General features: G+C 38.2%; 1 protein-coding gene across 3 annotated transcripts in view; it reads right to left on the bottom strand.

Annotated features, from left to right (window-relative positions):
• ATP8A2 (ATPase phospholipid transporting 8A2) overlaps nt 1-17,567 on the bottom strand; it is a 315,266-nt gene that overhangs the window by 218,497 nt on the left and 79,202 nt on the right. For all 3 annotated transcript variants that reach the window (XM_025146849.3, XM_004938791.5, XM_025146850.2), the window contains 6 exons: nt 16,849-16,898; nt 15,310-15,379; nt 13,525-13,609; nt 12,648-12,787; nt 9,638-9,776; nt 5,425-5,489 (listed from right to left, as the gene is read on the bottom strand). In XM_025146849.3, the coding sequence (XP_025002617.2) occupies nt 5,425-5,489; nt 9,638-9,776; nt 12,648-12,787; nt 13,525-13,609; nt 15,310-15,379; nt 16,849-16,898 (549 nt within the window). The remainder of the gene's footprint in view (nt 1-5,424; nt 5,490-9,637; nt 9,777-12,647; nt 12,788-13,524; nt 13,610-15,309; nt 15,380-16,848; nt 16,899-17,567) is intronic.

Raw genomic sequence — 17,567 nt, 5'->3', positions numbered from 1 at the left:
TAAGGGTTTTACACATGGCTTGCTTTTTCAAAGTTCAGTTCTACATTAAAAATAGCAACAAAAGTGCTTGACCATAAGAAAAATACGGAGCTACTCTGCTTTAAAATTAAGGCTGATGCCATAAGAAGCATTTTGGAAGCACCACTTCAGAAGGTTCACAAGTTTGTACTCCTGTTTCAGAAAGAAAAAGGTTATCTTAGCTGCAGTACCATCAATATTAGATATGTGCTCATGATATACCATGTAATCACCAATTTTCTTCACTTAAAAGAACAGCAGCTATCTATCAGTGAGCTTTTTGCTCATCTGACACATCATGTATTTCTGTTTCTCATTTTTCTTTTATGCTCTGAGCATAAAAAATTCCATTAGTTCTGATAAAGTAACCTCCATTAGTTTTGGTGTTTACTGAAAAAGTTCTAGTACTGTTGTCTTAAGTGTAACTACGTACCAGATGAGAGGCCAAGAGAAGACAGAACAAGAAATGCTCATTTTCCACAAAACATTTTTAATGTGTCTAACAAGAACTTGAATAAAGTAGCAGTAGATAACATTCCACCTGCTGCTTCTGCTCAAACCTATCCACTTATTAGTGGCCTGTAAAGGATTCTGCATTATTCACCAATGCAAACACTGGTTGTTATTTTTTTTTTTTTTACAGGCTATTTCAAGTATAAAATCTGTACTTGATGCTGACATGGTCCAAGAACACTGACTCATGGTACATCTGAAGTAAATTTGACTTTGCACAGGAGATGCTGTTTAACAACTATCACTTTCCAACCTCAAATCACTCAAACAGCAGTCATGACCCCTTCCTTAGAACCTCTGCCAAAGACACGCTCAGCTGAGATTAAATTTGTCATCTCCAGTTCTAACTTATCTAAAGTTACAGGACCAGAAGAGAGATTTTCATTTTTATAATCACAAACTTGAGGTGATGACTACAAAGTAGTATGGCAACACAAATGAAAAGCATTAAAAAAAAAAAAAAAGATATCTAGCTTTTCTTTTTAGAACTGTTCTAAGTCTTAGATCTCTTTTTTGGCTCACGTAAGGGAAAGCCTGAAGATACCAGCTAAGATTAAAAGTTGTGGAAAACAGAGTGCTATGCACAGATGGAACCCTTCTATTGTTTCTTCCCATTCTCCCACCACCACATGACAGGCATGAGGCCGCACAGAACATTAGTTTGCCAAGTTTTTAGCACTCGTTTCTGCAAAGTATCTTCAGTGCACTGCAAATGGGAGCCTTTCAGCAAGTGTGCAGTAATACCAGAGGCCAAAATCAGAGTGTAAGGCACTCAGTTCAACAGGAGCTGTCAGCAACACTGCAATTCCAACTCAAAAAAAAAAAAGAAAAAAAGCCACTGCAGTGCTCTGGTAATCCAGAGAACTCCTCATTTAGAGAAGTTCTCACAATTGGAGGTGGCAGGTGGGAAAAGAGGATCAGAGTGGTTTTTCTGTTTTAGCTGGGTATTTTAAATCATGTTAGATAAAAAGCTGATTGCGCTTCTTCCTGTGTTGGCAGAGGTCAGGCAAAAAGCAAGGAAGGAGGGTTTTCATTTTGTCTCAATCCGCGTTTGATTAGGGCTTCTCATTCTAGCATATCCTTAGAGTGAGCCAGCTGGTAAGATGCAAATAAAGGGGCCCATATTACTGACACCGCCATCTTTGACCACTCATACTTTGAGTAAGCCAACAGTTCATAAAATTTATTTAAGGAGCTACTTCGTCTTAACAGCCAGTATTCCATACAGTGCCATCCCTGCACCCCTGAAATACAAAAGTGGAGCCCTCAGAAGTCTTAAAATAGGCTGCACATCTCCATCTATACAAAGTGCTTTCCTACACTTGAGAGAGCAGGAAACCTCAGTAATATTTTCATACAGCTTTTCACACGTGACCAAGAACTCCCCTACAATTCTGGAGTCTGTCTGTCAATATAACTTTGCTTGGTGTGGATTCACATCTGAGTTATTCAGCATCTGCTAACACTTCAACATAGGCATTTATAACGACTTCAATAAGAGGACAAATTGTCACTGAAAATTAACAATTTTTTTTAATACTTTCTCACTCACCTAATCCCCATCACAGAGCCTAATATGGCCTCAAAACTTCCCAGACTGTTCAACTCTTTAAGCTTCTCAGTTTATTACCCTACGTCTACTTTTTTCCTCTAAAACTGTACCTCTTTCCTCATTTGTAGTACAACTGTAGGAAGCTGTTTCCTCTTAAAAACTAGAGCAGTGTAGAGCAGTATTAAAACCTACATATTAACTTTTTCTGTATCACTACAAAAAGTATGCAGTTCTTTATTCAGTTATCCAGACTTCTGGATTCCCAACTCTCAAGAAGTTATCAGAATTTCCCAAAACAGGGCGGCTACATTGATTTACAAGAAAGCTTAATGTTTATGAAAGGAACTGCTATATTCTATAGCTTTTGCTTCTTTTTCTAAGTAGGTTTCCTGTCTAGCAGCCAGGTTTGCTTTTGTAGATCTTTGCTAAGAAAGGAACAGTAAAGACGGATTTCACTTTCTTGTTACAATTGGTTTGGCATTTAGTGAATACATTGAGGTGGAGACTATCAACTAACGCTGTCAGGCAGGCAGCGGATTATCTGGAGGAGACTCAAAAGGAGAGCGTGGAGACTGTCAGCATGCCTTGTCCCTAAGTCACGTATCCTACCCACGGGTGAGCAGACCACAGTCAAGAGCTATGGTCACACAATGAGTTTTCGCTAAAGCACTCTGAACACATCACTGGATCTACTGAATCAAACAGCTGTTATAGGCCTCCATTCTCTCGTATTTGTAGACAAGAATGAAAGGCTTGCCTAAACAGCAGAAACATCTAATAGGACGTCAAGGATGTTATAGCTAATTTTATCCATGTGCTTGACTTCTACTTTCCTAAAGCTACAGAAAACATACCAAATTTTAGAAATAATACATAGAAGACTTTTTGGAGTCTAAAATAATCTTACAAAAATATTTGTCAGTGTGTTCATTTGTACAGCTACATGATATGCACATCAGTGAGTCTACACCTATGTTGTAAACAAGGCAAGAATGCAATCACACCAATTAACCAGACCTTGTTCCCCAGTGGTCATGGCCAAGCTGCTTCTGATGTTATAGATGGAAAAGATTGGAATAAAAAAAAAGGGAGACTGAAGCATGGATTTCTTGTTTCTTACTGCCTAATTCCAGCCGTTCCACTTGAAAAAGGCAAATTCATTTTTGCCAGTGTTGAACACCCTTAGACACTACTGTTTAAAGGAACCCCCCCAAGACAGAAGCCTTCTCCATTACAGCACACACAGTAAGCCACTTTCATTATTCAGACTGCACTCTCGTGGTCCTTTTAGCCAATTACCTGAAGTCACCATTTAGAAGTAAGTGCTGAAGCTATTAGGTACTACTCAGCACCTTCTGCAACATATTCACAAACAGAAATCTATCTGCAATTCTATCACTATATACAAAAAGAATAAATGAAAAAAATTAATGTGGCTTGAAGATCATCTTGTCCAACTTCCAGATATTTCTAAACACTAAGCAACGTTGCTCCATTTTCCTTCTCTTACCCAGTAAGAACCTGTCTTCATACTGCACACCTTTCAGTAGGAATCACAAATCTTTATGCAACTCTGATCATTTCTAAATAGACACCACAGGAAACACATTGGTTCCTTTTGGAAATTTTCAAGGGACTAGTTTGAATTTAGATTGAAATACGAGTCTTATTTCTAGGGTCAAAAAACTTAAACCATGCTTTAACTCAGTTTTAGAAAGTATAAGAAACTCAAAAACCAAGCACAACCATTTTTGTTCTTCTGGACTGAGTTCCCAATACATTTAGAAAAAAGAATCCAAGTTTTTTTTCTGTTCGTAGCCCACCAATATGGCTGTCTAACGAAACAAATACCACCAGCTGCTCATTTTCTATTGAGGCTCTGCATCATTCCTTGGGTTAAAAGGTCCAGTCAACTACGTACAGCAGAATGCTCATCAGAAGCAGAGTATTTTGATCCCACAGGAAGGGAACAGTTCTCTTAAAGAGGGGCCATACAGAAGTGGAAAAGTGGGATAAGTTTGTCTGAACAGATGGGAGTCTTCAGCAAGATATTTGATTGAAACCAAATGTACACACTCCCATCTCGGCACATCTAATGCAATAATAATTGAGAAAAGAAAAGCAGTTTCCTCATCCAAGTAGAATTGTTTAAACAACTTTAACCATGCAGAAACACAGAAGACTATTAATTTCTGCTGCAGAAGTAACAGTCTTCATTGCTCAAATTCAGGAAGAGACAGCTTCCACCAGGGTGCATCATGCTGTATCGAAACTAGTACTGCAGCCTTTCTTCCCCTGGAGGCAGTCCTTCTCCCCATGGACTCCACCTGGAAGTCCTGAGATCTGGTGAGTTAGAACACTAGAGCATGAGAGGCCACAAATGCTTTCAAAAAACTTGAGTCTGACCTGAAATCACTGTCAAGGCTACTGTTAACTAAATCATGTAGATGCAACTAGAAAAACACCGCTTCTCAGCTGTTTTTTTTTCTGTCATCAGACTTCCAGATATCCATTAACTCCTTTGGTATGCAGGGATACAAGCTTTGCATCACCCATTGTGTCAGGCAGGATGAACTACAAATTCTAAATGCAAGTATCAGATTCTGTTAAATATAGATCTTTTGTCCTGTCCTACAAATACGTTTAATAACAATCAGATTTTCAAGTGATATCAAGTGCTGACACTGACATTGAAACAGGCAAACTAGAAAAATGTATATGAATCTCCTCCAGAAGATCAAGTGTATTATTTTTATTTTCTGAATTCTTTCTATTTATTTATTAAACATACCTAAGGAACATGGATATCACTTGCTTATCTAATTTTCAAGTCTCAGAAGGTGCACTCAGGTGAGCTCACAAGATAGTTTACTAAGATATAGGTTTGGTTGGAGCCATTCCAAGCAATACTGAAGATAGCTTCTTGTGCTGAAACTGTTTTGGGTTGTTTTTTTTTTCCCCAACTTCTTTTTCCCTTCTTCAAACATCTTACTCCTATACACGTAGCAGAGCCTAACCACACTCCTGAAGGCATACTGCAGGTTTCACCAGTTTACAGTAAAATCAAATGCATGGATTTAATTAGTTCCTTGTTCTGAGACTTTAGTTTGATTTGTACAGCTTGTGATCAGAGACTACAGAAACTCATTTTGTACAACACAACCATTTTAGCATGCTTGAGATGTGATCATTAGTGGTCTCCTAAAATGAGTTGTTTAATCTGCTACCCCTAAAGCCAAGTGAAAGGAATCAAAGTGAGAAAGCCCATCAACTTCTTGTTTTCTGAGTAATACCTCATTCATTCAGTCAGGAATTACACTGGAATTTACTTAGTTACTCACATCTAGGGAATCTTCATTGACCAGGATGAGAGACATGCTCTGTGAAATGAGTCTGCAAGAGTACCCTGCAAAAGAAATGAAACAAGAATTAGATTTTTAGAGAAGTATTACAGTTGAACTCAATCTTAAAAGGAAGTTCTATATGTCAGATTGGGATTTACATCTGAGCAGTGACTCCCACCAGGCAGGCTACTGGAAGGTTAAGGCCACACTCCAGCTTGACAAGTTTATTAGCAATGGAGACTCCATTTTATCTGCAATTCCAAATACACCGCTTAACCAAAGAGAATACAACATTCATTAGAGATATGCTATATCTCTACAGTAAAAGTAATCATTCCTATACATAAACTTCATTTATCCTTATGAAAGCTGAATGACCTTCAGCACACTACAGGAACGGATATGAAGTCAGTTGCAGCTACATCATACATCTGGAAGCGCACACTCTGAATCAGCACACATCACTGCATCACGCTCCACTTAGGCTCAGCATGTGCTGTGGGGGTTTAGTGTGGAAGGTGATACTGAGTTTCATCAAAAAACACAGTTCAGATGATACTCAGAGAGCCTCTACCAGCTCCTACAGGCATCAAGAAATTGTACTAAACTGTTCTTCATGTGGGACTGGGGAGCCAACAAACAGCACATCACAGTGCAGAGCAGCACTCAGAAGGCAGTTCAACACATTCAGCAGGACACCATGATTCAAATTAAAAAAAATTTACTGAAAGCAGAAAAATCCCTTATTCTTGTAATAGTAAGAGCTAAAGATTGCAGGACTGCTTAATAACATTGACCCGGCAGTTCTTCCGTCATGTGATTGTCACTGACATGAGCTGATGAGACATCCAGGATATACATACATGGAACTAACAGAATAAACAGAGTAATTCCATCACTGTTAATGAAAATAAGCAAATCAAAAGTTTCAGACTGACTCTCCTGCATTTTCAAAGCATGTGCAAGTTCTCTTCCAAATGGCACTGTCATGTGGCTTCATAAAGCACCGGTCTATTTGTCTACTGAAACATTAACCATATGCTTCATTGCTGAGCTAGGTCATGCAAGAAAAGAAAATACAATCAAACTATGTTGCAGTTCTACCATACTTTTGCATCAAAATGAACCAGAGAAAGTTCAAGAAATAATGGTTGTGAAATGAGGCCTACAAAAACGTTGTGGGATTTTTTTTTGTCCATTTACATGTCTTAAATGAAGCAGTATACTACTACAACATAAGAGTAATGTTCCTAAGGGGAACCACTGCGAGTAGAACCACAGTCAGTATAAAAAGATTAAGTCTCTCTTTGTATCTCCCATCAGCAAGAGAAAATTGAGGCATGGATTTGTTTTTGGTTTTGCGATTTTTGGTTCCTAAGGAAGGTCATACAGGTTCGTGAACTGCAATGCAAATCATTTCTTCAGGCTACAGTATTTTTTATAATTGGGCTAGTTTTCTAGGTATAATTCAGGGCTGACATACCTGCATCAATGACTTCTGTCAAGAAAATCCCTCATCTTTCTTTGGGGAAGGCATAATTGCATCATACAGTCACTTTCAGACACTACATATGATTACCTGTAGAAGTTTTGTTTCTATTCCATTTTTCACAGCTGTGTAGAATATGACTATCAGCTGCAGCCTAACAGAAACGTTATCATCTTAACTGTATTAATAACTCAAGGTTTACTTTCTGCTTTACAGAAGGATAGAGAATGACATGGAAACCGTTGGGAAAGATGAAATATATGCTAGTGAAATGCAACGTGCAACACGAAAGCTTTGCAGACAGCCTACACCAGTGAAAATGTGAAAAGGGAGTAGCACAGAATTGAGAAACGAAGTCACAACAGGTAAAAACAGACAAAACACTGACTTGGGAAGTCAGTTTAGAGTTTGTCATTTTTGAGAGTTAGTCCCAGGCTGAAGAACTACTTCCTTATTTTTACTGGGGAGAAAAGGAGGATATTACAAACTTAATCATTTCCCTCCATGCCAGGGTTATTCTTTCCCCAGAGAACAGCAATAGCCTCACGCAGCAGGCTGTTACAAATTCAGTATAACTAATCCAAATGCATTTTCTAGGAGCATTTGATTGGAATAGCAGCTGCAACAGCAAGCTGTATTTTCCAAACTGCTGCTCTTTGCTTCATTTTAAGTTTTTCAAATCTAGCAAGATGGCACTTGACAACTGGAGCTAGAGAAAAAACTCCGGAAAACACTAACTTGGTCTGACTTAAAAGTCAGAGAGTCAGAAGAAACCATTTTGTGCACTGTCATCACATTAAACAGGAGTGAGATCAAGCTTAGAATAGAAGGGTGTAAGTTAAGCCGAATGTTTTATAGGAGATCTATGCATAATGCACATGTTTAGGACTATGAAGATGCTGAAGTCTAGCATTAATAGAAAACAAAATCTGGAAATCATAAAGTTACATGGGAATTTTGTAGTCCTATTTTATATAGGAAGTTTTATAATAGTTATTTCTGGCAGAACTAACAAGACAAACAAAAACAGGCTCTCTGAGAGCAGGGCATATTTTTGTCAATGCTTTTGACTTGATCAACTGCTGGCTCAAAGCCAGATATAAAATGTCAATCGACACCTGTGAATTGCTGTCTGGGTCTTAAACTTAAAAGTCTGACTAAAAGACCATGGAGCAGATGAATCAAGTGCTTCTGGGACTTGTTTCCCTTCAAGTATCCTGGGAGAAAAACTGCTTGAACCAGAGTTCAAGATCATAGCCCACAGGCACACTCACACTGCAGGCATACAGAATACATCTGAGGCAAGAACACTTATCCTCCGTGTTTACAGAGGGCACGTATGCCCTGCTCCAGCTTCGCTGTGGGACACAGACAAGCTCACTGGCATTGCTTCCATTTCCCTAACTGAAAAATGACAGAATTATTCCAGGAGAGGCCTGAGAAAGGTAAGGAAAACAGAAAGCGGCTGTACATATGGATCTGTGGCTTCATGACTTTCAGGTTACACACACACTATAATGTGAAGACAGTCAAGGTAAGTGAAATGGAGACACGTACAGACATTGTGGGTGACTCCCAGCTTATGGCTACTGAAAAAGATTTTAGGGCCTTTCATATGTAAAACCAGTATAGCATAAGTTATTGGCTAGAATGCATCAGTTTAGATTTCCTGGGAGCCTACCAGGATGGTGCTGAGGAGAAGTCTGTAACAGATTTCAGAGTAATAGAGTCACTGAAAGGCAAAGGAGATTCAGATTCTGCAGATTGTTTCAAGAGAATTATGATGCCAGAAGACCACTGCAAAGCCTTCTAAAGTTCTTTGCAGAGATTGGCTAACAACAGCTTCAGCAGCTAAAAACAGAAAGCAGACTGTATGTCATGCTTGAAGACATTTCTGAAACCAGACCTCCTATTTCCTATACTAAGTTGTAATGTCTGATCAGTATTAAAACCCATTGTGAACACACACAGTCTGCAAAACTGGCACACAACTGAGTGGAAGGCATGCAACCACCCCACAGCAAGGTAGAACATTACTCTTTAAAGAAGTCAATAACGCAATTAAAAGATAACAGTCAAACATGCAAACTCTGAAGACCAAAGAATAAAGAGCAAACTGGAAGAGCAAAGCATTTCATCTCCCTGGGGTGGCTGCCAAGAGTTGAAGACAACCTAAGTACGTAAGCATATCCATAAAGCAAGCAGGAGACTATAAGCATCATTGCCACACACTGTGAGGAACTGAAAATACTTCTACTCCCAAGATTGCATACAGTACCTGAAATGTAACTGTTCATGTGGAGTGGGTTTTAAATTACCAACAGTATTCTGTAAGCTAAGATGCATCAATAAGTTTGAGACATAAGAATACCCATCTTGTGCCTTGACAAATAATCCATATTAAATTATCCATATATTCAAGAGCAACAGTTTTCTATCAAGGCTACAATTATGATATACTTGACTAGCAGATGCATCAAAGTGACAGCATGAGTACTTTGTTATTCAAGCATCCACCTACTTTCACAAACAAAACTTGCAAGAACTTTTATCCCAAAACTCACAATTCTCCAAAGTAAAGGCTTCCACAAGCCTGTCAGCTACCAAGGAGCTGGTCTATGAGTACAAGTCAGGCCTGGTTTTGTTTTAAAAACCCACACATCACATCTACTATGCAACCTGCTACACCTTAGACAAATTTTATATAACCAAAAGGAATACCTATGTTGAGAGCTGTTTCCTGTTTGTCCCCTGTCAGAATCCATATCTTAATTTCTGCCTTCATTAATGTGGCTATTGTTTCAGGAACACCTGCTTGCAGGCGGTCTTCAATGGCTGTAGCTCCAAGAAGCAGTAAATCCTGAAAGAAAGAATTTGAGGGATTGGTTTCTTAGGATAAATCTCTGTTTGGAATACTCTAAAAACAGGGAATTAAAAACATGAGGCACAAAACATGTGCCTCATTGCTAATACAGCTTTTTGACAAGCGATACATACTGCAGCAGGTTTTTGGTGTGCCTCTTCTACTTCCCCAGCACACAAATCACATTTCAGGATGTATAGAATGGAACCAGTGTTTATGATCAGAAAGTTGGCAGAATTTCAAGAGCAATTAATTGAAGTTACACAACTCCAAAGCTATCCTGTGGATGAACATATACACTACAATATTCAGTAATCACTGTAGCAGCATGATGAGTGGCCACAGATTATGTTTCTTAAGCTCACAAAACAAAAGTCACCTGGCATCACATCATTGAAACTAACTTCCCTGCTGTAAAATGTGCACACAAACTAGATACAATCAAAGCAAAAATTATTCCAACTATTTATGGATATAATCACTACATCTATGTAATAGAAGTGGTATGGACATTAATCAATGCAAGCATCTGTAGTCTAATACAGATGTGTGCCAGAAAAGAATGTCTCACACGGCCACTTAATACTACAGAATAAGCTATATTCATATGCAATTGTAGAGTGATTGCTTGAAGAGATTTGGCAACATTACAGGAAAAAAAAGTCAGGCAGACAAAAATACCAAAGAAATACACCTTGTCAAAAGGCATAATCCAGTTATCCAATTTTAGCATTAGAAATATTTTTAATGATTGCTTAGACATGCAAAAATGTTCAATTTAAAAGAAATGGATATAAATTGAGTTTAGTTATATGCCCCATTTCAGGAACTGAGCAGAGAGTGTAACAACTTCTCATGTTTGCAAGGACTAATTTTTTTTTTTTTAATTAGCAAAAACAGATGAAGAACATTACAGCAGTTCTTGATTGTATTTATCTATGCATGTATAAATAATTGAAGGAGAAGCTGTTATCCATACAGGCGTGTAACCAGACATTAAGTAATGTAAGCCCTGACAACAAGAAAGTTTTGTTAAGAGATGTTCAGTAGGTAAAGGCAGTAGCATGAACTCCTATAAGCCATTTTCTTTAAAACCCATTTTGAGTTTTGGTAAAACATCAGCCCTATTAATACAAGCAACATTTGAACATAACAAACACAGAGCAAGTATGTAGCTGTAACTTGCCTTATGTTCTCAAACATACCTGTTCAATGATTACACATTAAACCACTGTGCTGGGAATAGCCAAGCTGCCTGAGCAAGGAGTTACTATTACAGCTGTTGAAGCCCTCTTGGCCAATTTATAGGTACCCAAAAAGACAGCTGAAGTTTGTATCCACACACACACACTTGTACTATGATCCAGTGACCTCAGTCAGACTTAAAGTACCACTCCCGCTCTTCTTTAAACCCCTTAAATGCAAAGTTGGCATGTTAAAACAGTTATTTTATACTAAATCTCAGTCTATTATCTAGAAAAAACTAAAATTCTTTATACCAGAGAATTAACCAGGGAAACACAGCTCTGAGAAAAATCTAAGTTTCTAATGCAATTCCTTTTGCTCACTCCCTGACCAGCAAGTAAGCTAACATGAAAGGAATACAGGCAATTTTTTTCCTTCCAATATGGCGCTACAAAGTTCAAAACTCCAAAACCCCACTCATGGCTGCCCATTTTTCAAGATGTTCAATTATGAAAGGAGGCAGAAGGTAGATGGCAAAAAATGTTTTAAGGATTGAGAAAACATCTTCAAGTTAGAGAATCAACCCCATGTTAATTATTTGGGTTTAACACCCAATATTAATGGGTTGAACACCCATGATAATTTTTCACCAGTAAAATCAGTGAAATATAAAAGCTAAGTGCAGGAAGGCAGAAAGCTACATAAACCTTCAAAATCAACACTTAAATAACGACACTGGTACTGACCAGCCAACAGAAGATGATACATTGGATATTAGTTTGAAAAGCAAGACCTAATCTTCAGCTACCGCTTCATGAGTTGCTGGAGTGTTTCTCTTACTCCATTAAAGTCAGTTCCCATCCTAGTGACAGAATTAAGGAAAGTAAGTTAGGTTAACAGTTATGTGCCTTCATGAGGCACTGAATTGGCAGCAGCAGGTCTGACCTTGCTAAGCCTGGTTCTCGCTGCCAATAACAGGTGCTTTTCTACAGACTTAGACAAGCAGTGCAGACAGCAGGTGACCCCTATTCTGTCCCAGGTAACTCAAATAACCAACGAAGAGGCCTCTGGAATTTGAATTGCACCTCGAATATTAACAAAAGCAATTTAAGTTCAACAAGTGTTTAAAATAAACCACTAAACAAAAATCAGTGAAATACCCAGAGCAAGGGGGAGAGAGCATGAACAAGAGTAGGTGAAGTGAGCTGACTATCTGCATTTCAGAAAGCAGATAGACCAGCAAATACTGAACACTGGCCCCTAGTGTTGACATCTTAGCGTTTCATCAGATGTGCGATTAGTTAAAACTTTCTCTCATACCTGCTTTAAACTTTCAGAATTATTAGTTCAATAATTCACATGAAAGGAGCAGTTTTTGAGCTACAGGCCACACCGAGCACATGGTAATACCTGTAGTGTCTGAAACATCCTTCAGAAAACCTCAGCTGTGACTGCCCTACAAAAAAGCAGCAGCTTCTCTTCACACATTATCAAGTGGGAACTTGATGCAACACACTGCCTGTATCAGTTCTGCCATCGAGTTAGATTAACTTTACACAGGTTTTCAATTAAGAATACAATTCCATTCTTCTGAAACTGAAAAGAACTATTTGTTATACTGTATAGAGCCCAAACTGCATGAAAAAAGCAATCTGCATTCGACCCTCAAAAAAAATGTCTTACTTTCTCAATGATCTCATAGCATTCTTCCAACTTCTGAGTTCTGTCTTTCAAAAGTATACTGGCTTCATTATAGACATTCAGCCACTCTCTGTAAGAGTTTTCTGACAGATCGGCATAAGCAATGCACAAAGTCCTGAGACCTACAAAACAGAATACAGTGCAATGTTAGTATATGCAGTGATTGAGTATCTGCAAAATGCCCTAATGAACACTGAATTCTAACCCAGGAGTTCTTACTGCAAACTGGTGAATTCTGGTTTCCTGTACATTTTTAATGCATTTGTTTCCACAAATGCTAAACAAGTATCTGGCTCATATAGGTTACTAATGCTGGTGCAAATCAAGAGAGCCTAATGGGTACAAGCGTCTCTCTAATTTTCAGTATTGTAATCTAGAGTTAATGCCAATATTTTATCCTACTGCAGAAAAGGGAACAAAGCCAAGCACTTTCCTGTGAACAGAGGTGCTACATCAGTCAAAGGCCTTGAGACCACCTCAGATCATCTTGTGTCCTCCAGGCATCTCAGTATGTTCATGTTATCAGTCTGCTTCATAAAGCCAGGGACTTTGTCATCCAACTTTTTACAGTGGTAAAAATACCAGTTACTCCAATTAAATTAGAAAATATAATTCATGTCCCTTCATTTAATCACAAATACAGAGTTTCAACTTCTTCCAAATTCCATTTCTGTACCAAAATTGCACAGAAGCAGAAGTAGGGCACAAATTTCCTTAGGTCTAGTTATCTTAAAAGTTTCTAATCTGCTGCTGCATGCCTATTTTGAATATACAACCATCTTATTTGGCACTAGAAAGCTCAGATAATGCAGGAAATAATCTAATAAATTGGATTCTTTTGACGTGCTGCTTCTCTTACCTTCTGTAGCGAAGTACTCAAGATGGCACAGTGTTTGCTCCATATACTGGGAATCTTTCGAAAGCCTCTCAAAAATTACATTATCCTATTAAAAGCAAATTCATTACAGTAGAGTAAGTCTACATACGAAGTTTGCATGTGAGTATTTACCAGCTCAAGTGAAGTTACCTGACTGGACTTGCTTACATCAGAACCCAAGATTTTTAATGTAATGCATTCAGGTTATAGAGACACTGGTTTGAATAATCATCTGAGCTGTGCCCAGTGGCAGAGATCATAGTGCACCCACTTCACATAACAGGCACAGAAGTACACTCTGCCTCTATCCACTTTAAATAATAGGGAATTTTCCATCATGTAATCCCCTCTCAAACATTACAGAACGCTCCTTTCTGAATCAAGCAAACGTACTAGTTTTCAGGGTATGTAAGTATGTTGACTTATTTAGTACTCATTGTAGCCTTCTTGCAATCCTTTCTAGAAAGATTCCCATTGATGTTTAAGAACAGAAGGTAGAAAAACCTTCCTCCCGCGGCTCCTTCTTTAACACTAAATCAAATGGCAATTGAATTACTTAAGTACATGAATAAAAGAAGTAATCAAAATGCAGCAGTATCACCTATCTGTCTCATCTCTGGGTTTTATCATGTGATTACCAGATTGAGTTGCTAAGTTAAGCAAAATATGCAAACCCTAAATGTCCTTAAATACATACTCAAAAGCAAACTAAGCATGTAGGCCTACAACCACCACTGGATAGGGTCATATTAAACAAGAAATTTATGACCTAAGCATCAGGATAAGATGCTTCCATCAGAACCTGGCAGATTTCATGTAGAACAGAAACATTAGATGAGCAGTGGATGCAGCAGAACATATAAAATGGAACACCATATTGGAGCAAAAGGGGTGAGGTAATTAGCATATCGGACATCTGATCCTGCTCAAATCAAAGACAGTAAGAAGTTTTTTACTCCTGTTTTCCATCCTTTTTACTGCCAATCTACCAGAAACTGTTAAGAGAGGCACAGTAATAGCAGTGATTGAACACAAACAGGTGTAAATCAGTGAGGAGTTACTATGCACACAACTTCGAAGTACCACGTAGCAAAAGCAGGCTAATTCATTCCCACCACATTAGCTTCAAGCTAGCACCATCTTCACCATATCAGAGGAGTTAAAGTGAAGCAGAGCTCTGTGCACCTAAGCCTATGTATGAAGTAAACCCAATCCTTACCAGAAGTTAGAAATAGTTTTCCCAGTTGCAAAAAGTCACCTCCATGATTTTCCACTGAAATCAGAACACTATGGCTGTGGACAATGCTGTTTTTACAGCCTTTGTATTTTGTTAAGTTATTGCCCATCAGCAAAGACAGAAACATAACTTGGTGCAAGTCATGATGACAAATAACAGCAGGTGCAGAGATGTGAGAGAGCCAGATCAAGAGCCAACCACTTGAAAGCAAAAGTTAGTATTACAGCTTTAGACAGCAGCATTTTGTCTAGCTCCTGAATTGCTGTTGCATGGCTGGGTGAAATCCAGCCTTTGCTTAAGTTGAGGGTACTGTTCCTATTAGTTTCAGGATTCCAGTTGGATAGTAAATAGCCTAACAACTTGCCTGCAAAAGAAGTCAAAGAAGGAATTACAGACCTCCTAAATCACTTGGTCCTAAACAAAAAGCCAACTGGTATTATGTATGAGACATGAAGTGCCAGCATCAGTCACAGCTGTTGAAACAATAACTGGTAGTATTAGCTCTTCGTTGAAGTGGTATAAATACTCACAGCTCCTTTGCAGTAGAGACGTAGTTGTCCTGCTGGAGTTCGAACAATCACAGACATTCTCTTCCTGTTACTATTGAAAGAAAAACATTTGTTTTCGTTATTTATATTGATGAAGCGGAAGCCCTGCTCTAGCCAGTGAATTCTCAGTTGTGCTTAGTGTATCAAGGATCAGGTGAGATGGAAGAGTAGTAACTTAAGACCTCACAGTCCTAGAAAGCAAGGAGAAATATTAAATTGCACGTTTCCAGCTTCAGCCCCATGGTTCCCGTGGGCAAACACTTGATCAAAACACCTGTACTTGCAGCCAAATGCGAGTAAGAACTCGGAAAAAAGCAAGATGGCATAACAATTCTCTTGAACAAAGAGGGGTCGTTTACTCTCATCTTTTTTATTATAGCTCAAAGACAATAGTTCTGGGGATTTGGGCTAGAAATGGAAATATTAAGACTGAAAGTGTATTTCTCCTAACATATTGAAACAAATACTGACATAGGGGCTGTTATTTAAATTTTTAACTCAAAAGAATGCAGAACATGCAAAAATATCACTGAAAGCAGTCATAGTCCAGACCAGGTTTTAGCCTCCTTATTCTCTGAGAGCTGCACATCAAGACAGCTAAGTCTGGTATATGTATATTTTTAAAGTAAAGGTAAACAGCTTAAGAGTATTAAGGTAAGGGATTTTTTTAACTTAATTATTTTAAACATATACATTTTGACATTTCACTTATCCATCTCTCATTTCTAATAGACACTGGAAATAAAAATGCAGTTTGTAAAGGTGAGAGGCAAACAAATAAACTCTTCTCAAGAGAACCCTGAAGAAATTGTAGTTTTGTATTCAAAAGTTATCTTTAAGCATAGTTGGATGTATTATTGAAAGCCAGGTTGGATGGATCTTTAAGCAACCTGATCTAGTAGTTAAAGATGTCTCTGCCCATGGCAGGGAGTGTGGACTAGATGATCTTTAATGGTTTTTCAAACCCAAAGCTGTCTATGACTTCATGTAATTCTTGTCCTTAGCCAGAACAGGACTCAGAAGCAGATGGAAACCAGTAGCAGAAGTGTCCTCCTTCCTTTCTTACAAACACGTACAAACACAGCAGAATGTGAAGTCTCAAATCCTTCTCCTTAAAAGTTACTCTGGCAGATCTAACCCCTTTCTGTAGGCTTGGGAAACATTTCCACAATAGCAAGCTCTTACTATGTCTCATCAGACAAAACCGTCTTTGACAAAGGATACATCAGGATATAAGTGAGGCATGGAGCAAAACTCCCAGAGCAGCAACTTCACAGTAAAAAGAGAGCTTGGGTAGCTGGGAGATCTCCAAGCTCACACTCTAACAGCTGCCACCAGACACCATTTTTAAGTAACACTTTTAGATCATTACTGGAAAAATGGGGATGGAGGGGCAAGAAAAAAAACTAAGGAGGTTCAGCTTTTTTTTACTGCATCAGCTATAAATCTACCTATCCAAGATCTACATTTATAAAAAATGTTTTTCACTACCATGCATTAAATATTTTAGAGAAAACTTACCTGGAAAATTCCAGAACATTAAGAATTTCAAAGGTCTTTTCTTTTCCCAGCTACAAAAACAAAGATATTTACTATTTTAAGTACAAATCGCATGATATTCCTACGTGTTAACATACAAGTTAGTTGAAGCATTTTTGCTTATCACCCTGATGTAAATAAGCTGAGATAATAGCTCCCTCTCCTGGTATAAGTGATACAGAGCCTTGTTTAACAAAGATCATTTGACATGGCACTTCCATTTACTATTTTTATATGACTTAAAAAAAAAAAAAAAAAAAAAACCTTACTGTTAGATATATAAGCATCCTCTGTTTCCTGCAGAGGTGATAAGCTCTAGAATACATGCCTCATCCTAAGCTCTTCCCCTTAATCTAAGCATTAGTTTCCTGCGAACTAAAAAGTTGGAAACAAGTTCCAGACTGTCAGATGTTTTAAGTGCCTGGCTTGGAGTTGTACCAAAAACTTGAAAGTGAATGCACAGAGAAGAAAAAAGTATATCCATGATTCTTAGTAAGCACCTACTAGGTATTCCAGAGAAAGTTCTTATCTCAGCTGCACCTGTACATATCTGGAGCCACATCAGCACAAACTGCAACTTATAGTCAGAATGTGGCTCCGTGAGTTTGAGACTGCCCATGTCAAACATTATCTGTTAGTACACATGCAGAGATTGCAGGGAAGATAAAATTTATTCAGAAGATTATCTAACTTGGAAGAAA

Source organism: Gallus gallus, chromosome 1 (assembly GCF_016699485.2).
Source record: "Gallus gallus isolate bGalGal1 chromosome 1, bGalGal1.mat.broiler.GRCg7b, whole genome shotgun sequence".
Lineage (NCBI taxonomy): Eukaryota > Metazoa > Chordata > Aves > Galliformes > Phasianidae > Gallus > Gallus gallus.
This window is presented reverse-complemented; position numbering and strand designations above follow the sequence as displayed.